Source organism: Vanessa atalanta, chromosome 30 (assembly GCF_905147765.1).
Source record: "Vanessa atalanta chromosome 30, ilVanAtal1.2, whole genome shotgun sequence".
Taxonomy (NCBI): Eukaryota; Metazoa; Arthropoda; class Insecta; order Lepidoptera; family Nymphalidae; genus Vanessa; species Vanessa atalanta.
In genome coordinates this window covers 5319327-5326280 of record NC_061900.1, presented here as the reverse complement: position 1 = coordinate 5326280, position 6954 = coordinate 5319327, and the positions used below count along the sequence as shown (strand labels likewise).

General features: G+C 36.1%; 1 protein-coding gene across 1 annotated transcript; it reads right to left on the bottom strand.

Moving 5' to 3' along the window:
- Window positions 1–1173: 1173 nt before the first annotated feature.
- Window positions 1174–6908, bottom strand: LOC125075203 (thioredoxin domain-containing protein 9). Its single transcript, XM_047686844.1, has 6 exons — window positions 6746–6908; window positions 4907–4987; window positions 3183–3282; window positions 2382–2583; window positions 1658–1793; window positions 1174–1480 (listed from the first exon to the last, which is right to left on the bottom strand). Exons 2-6 carry the CDS (start codon window positions 4969–4971, stop codon window positions 1342–1344), a joined length of 642 nt encoding a protein of 213 aa, XP_047542800.1. The 5' UTR covers window positions 4972–4987; window positions 6746–6908; the 3' UTR covers window positions 1174–1341.
- Between the last annotated feature and the right edge of the window lie 46 nt (window positions 6909–6954).

Sequence of the window (6954 nt, the reverse complement as noted above, 5' to 3'; positions counted from 1 at the left end):
AAGCAATATTATATAATAGAAAAAGTCTTAAAATTTTCGGATAACGCTTGAATCTTTAGGAACTTTTGTATTATATGTATTTTTTATATATTATTACAATTTTTAAAATCATTAAATTAAGAAAATAATACGTTAAATTACATCTGTCAAAAAGATCAAACTATCTTGTACAGAGTATAACTCTGTGTGGCTGCTGACGCGTTGTGCAGTTCGCATGCAGATTTTCTATAGACAATAAACACATCGATTGATTTAAAATAGTATAGCGCTTCGTTTCTGTGGGATTATTATTACTATGATACAGCCGTGAGGATTCGCTTTCTGACAAAAAATCCCCGTACATTTATCCTTGATGTTTTTATAGTGAAGGATTTTAAGTAATTCGAATAATTTTAAATTATAGATATAAAATACTTTAATTATTAGCAAGTAGCGACAATTTAGCGTGGCCCATTTAAAACATTGGAAATTGGACGAGTGAAGAGTAAAGGTCAATAAACAATTTTGACATTGCTTTGACATAACATTGGGCGAGGTCCTTAATAATCTATAATCTATTAAAACCATAAAGGAAAAGCCAAATAAATAAATAACATTTGACGGCGAATGGACACGATTTCATTGGTCGAGAGCTTGATTAATCTATGATATTCACTGTGGATTTGCGAAAAAATACAGTTTTGACCGTCGATGAAACTTGTCGGAATTTTGGAAGTAAAATTAAAGTGGATATAAGTATTTAAATGCAACAGTGTTATATTATAAATAGAGATATATTAATCGTAAACTCTCAGTAGTGCACAATACAGCCGAGTTATTAGCGGATCGCTTAAAATATGTGAATCTAAGGTTTGTTTATTGGTATATAGGTTGGTATTCATTATGGAATCACGAAAAATAGCGTTTTGTATGTCGGCGAATTTGTAAATAAAATTAAAGTGGATAAAAATAATTTAGCAGAATATTGTATTAAAAAATAAGATATATTTATCAAAAACTGTTTGCAATGTATAATACAACAGACTATTTCGAAATTCCATAGAATATGTGACTCTAAGGTTTGTTTATCATGACGGGAAGGCTGTTCGTAGTTTCTACAACATTTCCAAAATGACGTTAACTTGTATTTATTGTATATACTATTTTAAGAGGGTGCGCAATAAGAAACCCTCAAATATTAAAGATAACACTTTATTTTCATAATTTGACAAAATATTATTTCAAGTTCATAATTTATAAAGTATAAAAAATTCTCTAGAACTTTCGACAATACCATTATTAGCAAAGAAAAAGTGAGATAGCTCTATTTAACACAGTCATTAATAGCCACAGTATTTGTAACTAGTCACTAAAATCCAGGTCTGAATCCGAGTCTGCGGGGCCTCGGATCGTCTTCTTGCTTTGTATCTGCAAGGCGCGCTGTTTCTTCGCCTCGGTGGGGGGCACGAGCAAATCACCAGAATACTCTATCACATCGGCCCTGAAAAAGAAATACAATTAGGATTATAAAAGTGGACGGCAGTCATTTTTTTATTTCTTGGAACACTGATAAAACTGAGTGGGAGTCATTAGTTTGAACATACTAATTTTAAAAGATGTGTCTGAGATAGTTTACTTGTGGATAGATATGAAATTCTCTCATCCGTTACTAACTCACCTAGCTATCCTCCACTCTAGGATCTCAGTGCTGAAGTCATCTCGTCCCCCGAGGTCTGTGAATCCAACTATGAAGTCCTTTGTCTTGTTAGTCTTAACAAGCCCTATTGTGGGGATCACGTGGATCTTGAGACGGCCTGCGGACAGAACATTGTTATCAGTTTAGTAAGCTAAATGGGAGGCCTTTGTGCAAAAGCAAGGTTTTTACAAGCACTTCTGAATAGTCATTTAACAAACTATTTTAAGTTACCACCGGTTCAAAATGTAGATTCTGCCGTGAAGAACCGACAAGAAAGCAAGCCTGGGTACTACCAACTCATCACATCTACCACCAAATGGCAATATTTAGTATGGTTTTTGGGTTTGAAAAGGAGAGAGCCGATGCGAACAGCAATATTAAATCTTAGTTCCCAAGGTTGGTGTGCAATTTATGATGACGCCATTTTCTATGGATGGTCATGATCACTTCCCAACAAGCCAATCTACCTACCAATTTTATAGATTTAAAAACCTCACTTGGTGGTAGGGCTTTGTGCAAGCCAGTCTCTGTAGGTACCACCCACTCATCAGATATTCCGCCGCCCAGCAGCAATTCTTGGTATTATTGTGTTCCGGTTTGAAGGGTGAGTGCGCCTGTGTAACTACAGGCACAAGGGACATCTTAGTTCCCAAGTTTGTCAAATGCCAGTCCGCCAAACGAAACAAAAAATAAAATCTCAGCTCACCAGTCAAAAAGGGCGCTCTCTCCGCGTCGAGTTTGACAAACCGTGTCTCGATGTGTTTCTTAGCCAGCAGCTTGAGGTGCATGTCAACAATACGGCAGCGCGGCGTGTCGTTGCGGTAGAAGTGGCATACGACGTTGTCGCTCTTGTTGCAAACCGTGAAGAATTCCTTCTCATTGTCGATTTCGGTGTATTCGCCGTGACCCTAGACGCAAAATATAATATAAGCACAGTAAGCCTACGAACGTTGGACGAACCACAAAGCTCGGACGGCGGATGGAGGTCCATTTTCCTCACGAAAAGAATGATTTTTTGTTGAAGTGATAACCTCTTATGGGAGGGTAAATAGCTTCGTTACGTAACGCGTTACGGCGACATCTGTCTGGCTTCCCTTGCGCATAGGCAACGTCAGGCAGGCAATAATGATACTAATCATATTCATTTTTTATGCGTCTTCGTCGAGCGCTCCACTGGTCGTCACGACTTTTGGTATACATACATCCAGAAAAACATCTGTATTTTTACTAATCACTCTAGTTACTTGGTGGTAGAACTTTGTAAGCCCGCCTGGGTAGGTACCACACGCTCATTACGTAGTCTACCACCAAACAGCAATACACTGTATTGTTCTGTTCCCGGTTTAAGGGGGAGGTAGCCAGTGTAACTACAAGCACAAGGGACATAACATCTTAGTTTCCTAGATTAGCTACGCATTGGTGTTTAAAAGTATGTTTAATATTTCTCTGGTCGACGGTGACCAATTACCACAAGGTAGCTTGCCAATTTAAAAAAAAAATCACATACAATAGCAAGCCACTCCTGCTTCTGTTTGGCGCGCTGTTTCATCTCCGCGATACGCTGTTGCCTGATCGCTTCCAAATCACTGTTGTCGAGAGCATCTAGCCTGTGAACAGAATATGATGAGGTCATTCTAACCGATTACATCCCGGCGAGATGCCCCAGTGGTTAGAACGCGTGCATCTTAAACGATGATTTCGGGTTCAAACCCAGGCAGGCACCGCTGAATTTTCATGTGCTTAATTTGTGTTTATAATTCATCTCGTGCTCGGCGGTGAAGGAAAACATCGTGAGGAAACCTGCATGTGTCTAATTTCAACGAAATTCTGCCACATGTGTATTCCGCCAACCCGCATCGAAGCAGCGTGGTGGAATATGCTCCAAACCTTCTCCTCAAAGGGAGAGGAGGCCTTTAGTTCAGCAGTGGGAAAATTTACAGGCTGCTAATGCTAAAACATCCCGGCGACCAATGTGAACGGAAACTAGTAAACTGCACAGGTTTTTAAAGTGCACAAGTTTGTGCACAACGAGACGTGTTAACGCTCAATCATTTCAATAATTAGATGGTTATCTAACATGTCCGGAGAGTTCAGACACAGGTAGCTTTATGTGTTATAAGGACGGGAGTATGAACACTGCCTAACTTCTAGACATTACTTAGTATAAAACAAAGTCGCTTACCGCTGTCTGTCCCTATGTATGCTTAGATCTTTAAGATTACACAACGGATTTTGATCCGTCCTCCGTCCGATCAAGTCCGCGATGGTATATGTCTATCTTAAAGGGATAACCCATAATAACCATGTTTTATCCTTTAATTTTTACGAGAAATATTGGCATATTTTCGAAGCGATTTTAAAGAATACAGCATTAATCCTAGCAGTTTGTATTGTCTAACGACTGAAAAACCGTGAACGTTGTAAGACATTCTGTAGTATATTTAGTATCAGCGTTGCACCCGTGCGAAGCTGAGGCAGGTCGCTAGTTCTAAATAAAATATTCTCTCTTCAATTTGACTCATAAAAGCACTTATAAATTGTCACGTTGCAGTGTTGAATTTCAATAATAATAATAAATAACAATAACCGCCGATTCGAAAAGAAACTCAGTAGTTACTATTCCACCATTTTATTTACAGCATATGGCAGTAGAGTACAATAAATTTATTATATGTCTTGCGTAGAAATCAATAAATACTATTTATACTTTTTTAATATTGTATTAAGTAATATGCCTTATTTATCAATGTTTTAATTCTTGAGCTTTAGATGTTATATAAGACAAGTTAAAAGTTGCATACTGGTTATAAAAACATGTCAAAAAATAACACGAATGTCAACAATATTTCTAAATAAACTCAAATCACATTTCAACACAAAAAAAAAGAAAATGTAAATGTACCATGACCTCCATTATGACTTATTCAAAGTATATGACATTAGCGAAACAAAGTAACAGAGGATGTTATGAACCCTCAACGTCATAGCTGACAGGCTGGATTTGTGAACTCACAACTACAGCTACTTGGACTATATCATATATAACGTAGAGACTTATTTTAAATAGTTTTAAAAAATGTGCTGTAATATCGAATTAGGACGACTGTGTCCTGTAAAGATATGAATACAGTTTGGTATTATAAATAAAGAAATAAATCTTTTTCCTATCAATTTGAATGAAAACGTAAAAAAAGTAATTATTTATTTTCCACAAATATAAATGAATCTTACCTTCCAAGCTCATTGTCCAGCTGCTTCTCCATATTTTGGGCAACTTGGTGTATTATTTGCTCCATCTTGACTGTTTTTTATCTGAAATAAAAACAGACATACCTATTTAAGACAACCCTTATCGAACATTATGGTATTTTACAGATATCCAGTTTATGATTTAAAAAGATAAATTTGATTTGTAAAAGGTAGTATTGAAAACTAGTTAACAAATTTCAAGAAGTCTTTCACTAACAGAATTAAATTTCAACATGGACCGTTTATTATTCTGTTAGAATAAAAGGATTTTTCATGCTCACAAAATTTTCAACATAAGTCACGAGCAAATGTGTGGCTTACAAACAATGATGTGATGAAGTAATGTTAAGAATGTGATTTTTTTTTTAATTGTATAGATAAATTGTAGACCTTAAAACATGTAAAACATATTAAAAAAAAAACATTAAGAGCTATAAATATTATGGTAAATTATAGTTAATTACCAAATTGATGAAATATTAACTTATAATCTCTACATTTACATTACATTAGCAGCCTGTAAATTTTCCCACTGGTGGGCTAAAGGCCTCCTCTCCCTTTGAGGAGAAGGTTTGGAGCATATTCCACCACGCTGCTCCAATGCGGTTGGCGGTATACACATGTGGCAGAATTTCGTTGAAATTAGACACATGCAGGTTTCCTCACTATGTTTTCCTTCACCGCCGAGCACGAGATGATATATAAACACAAATTAAGCACATGAAAATTCAGTGGTGCCTGCCTGGGTTTGAACCCGAAATCATCGGTTAAGATGCACGCGTTCTAACCACTAGGCCATCTCGGCTTCTTAAATCTCTACATAGTATAAAACAAAGGCACTTCTCAACAGACTTTAACACAGTTCAGCAATATGTAAAGTGATTCAAGAGGAATGTTTATACGTATAAAAAATGCTTATTATAGTAGAGAAAAGCTGAGAAGTAGACTTAAGAGGACTTTGTTCCTCACTGTTTAAGTCGTGTGAAGCTTGGATGGAAAGTTAATTTTAACATATTTTACAGCAGGGCCGGACCGTAAGTTTAGGGGGGGCTTGGCTAACACTACTTAGGGGCCCACCTAAGACATATGTGATCGTAGACTTGAATTAAATTAATTGAATTGGTTTGATTAATTGCAGGGCTGCTAACCATAATATCTATTTAATTTATGGATGGATTCTTGCACATTATCGTCTATTTTTAACTTTGACTTGATTTAGCTGGGCCCCCTTGAATACATGAGGTCCTGGCTGAAGCCCAAAAAGCCATAATATGGCAGATCCGACCCTGTTTTACAGGCAGGACAACACAAGATGAAAATGAAGCAGAACATTAAGATGAAAATTACATTTTGAGCAATACAGTGTTTTTAAAATAATGGTTAATTCACAACTCAAACTCGAATTGCTCCATTCAATATAGAAGCATTATACTTTCTTATTGATTGTCAAATTAAATACTACCTCCAGTTCGGAAAAGAAAATACCCTGAACTGAGAAGAACTAGCGAAAGAAATTTAATGTAACTCTGTTTAATTTCATGAATATAAAGATTCTTTTGATTAGAAATAATATCACTCGTAGTGCGGACAAATTTAGTACCATATATGGGGTAGCAGTGTCGCAATACGGTAATATTGAGTTTGCACGATCAATAGCAAAATATCGATCACTGTTTTACTTGTAACACCAAAATATCCAACATCGTTTTGAAAATTTGTACTTTCCTATAGTTAAATACGTATTTTGTGTATAAATAAATAGCGGCCGATGACCTCATAGCCACACATGTTTTGAAAATGTGAGAAATATCAAATACTCACAGACTCCAAGTTATGAATATAATTCCACCGTGTTTCGAGCACAATATATATTTTAATGAATGGAGAAAACAAGTATTTTTTGTTGTAATTTACATTATTTTCGTAAAACAAATGATGATTTGTGACACCCACTGTTTACAAGTAAAAAACAAATGACAGACTGTTGACAGCAACGGGCGATTTACGTACAAGTTTGGTACATTGTACAG

Bases quoted from the DNA above. Each gene is read 5' to 3' on its own strand.
- LOC125075203 (XM_047686844.1), bottom strand. From the start codon at position 4,971: ATGGAGCAAATAATACACCAAGTTGCCCAAAATATGGAGAAGCAGCTG. The intron at 3,283-4,906 runs GTAAGATTCATT...TTCTGTTCACAG, and splicing joins CTGGACAATGAGCTTGGAAG to GCTAGATGCTCTCGACAACA. The intron at 2,584-3,182 runs GTATGTGATTTT...TTTTGCGTCTAG, and splicing joins AGCAGGAGTGGCTTGCTATT to GGTCACGGCGAATACACCGA.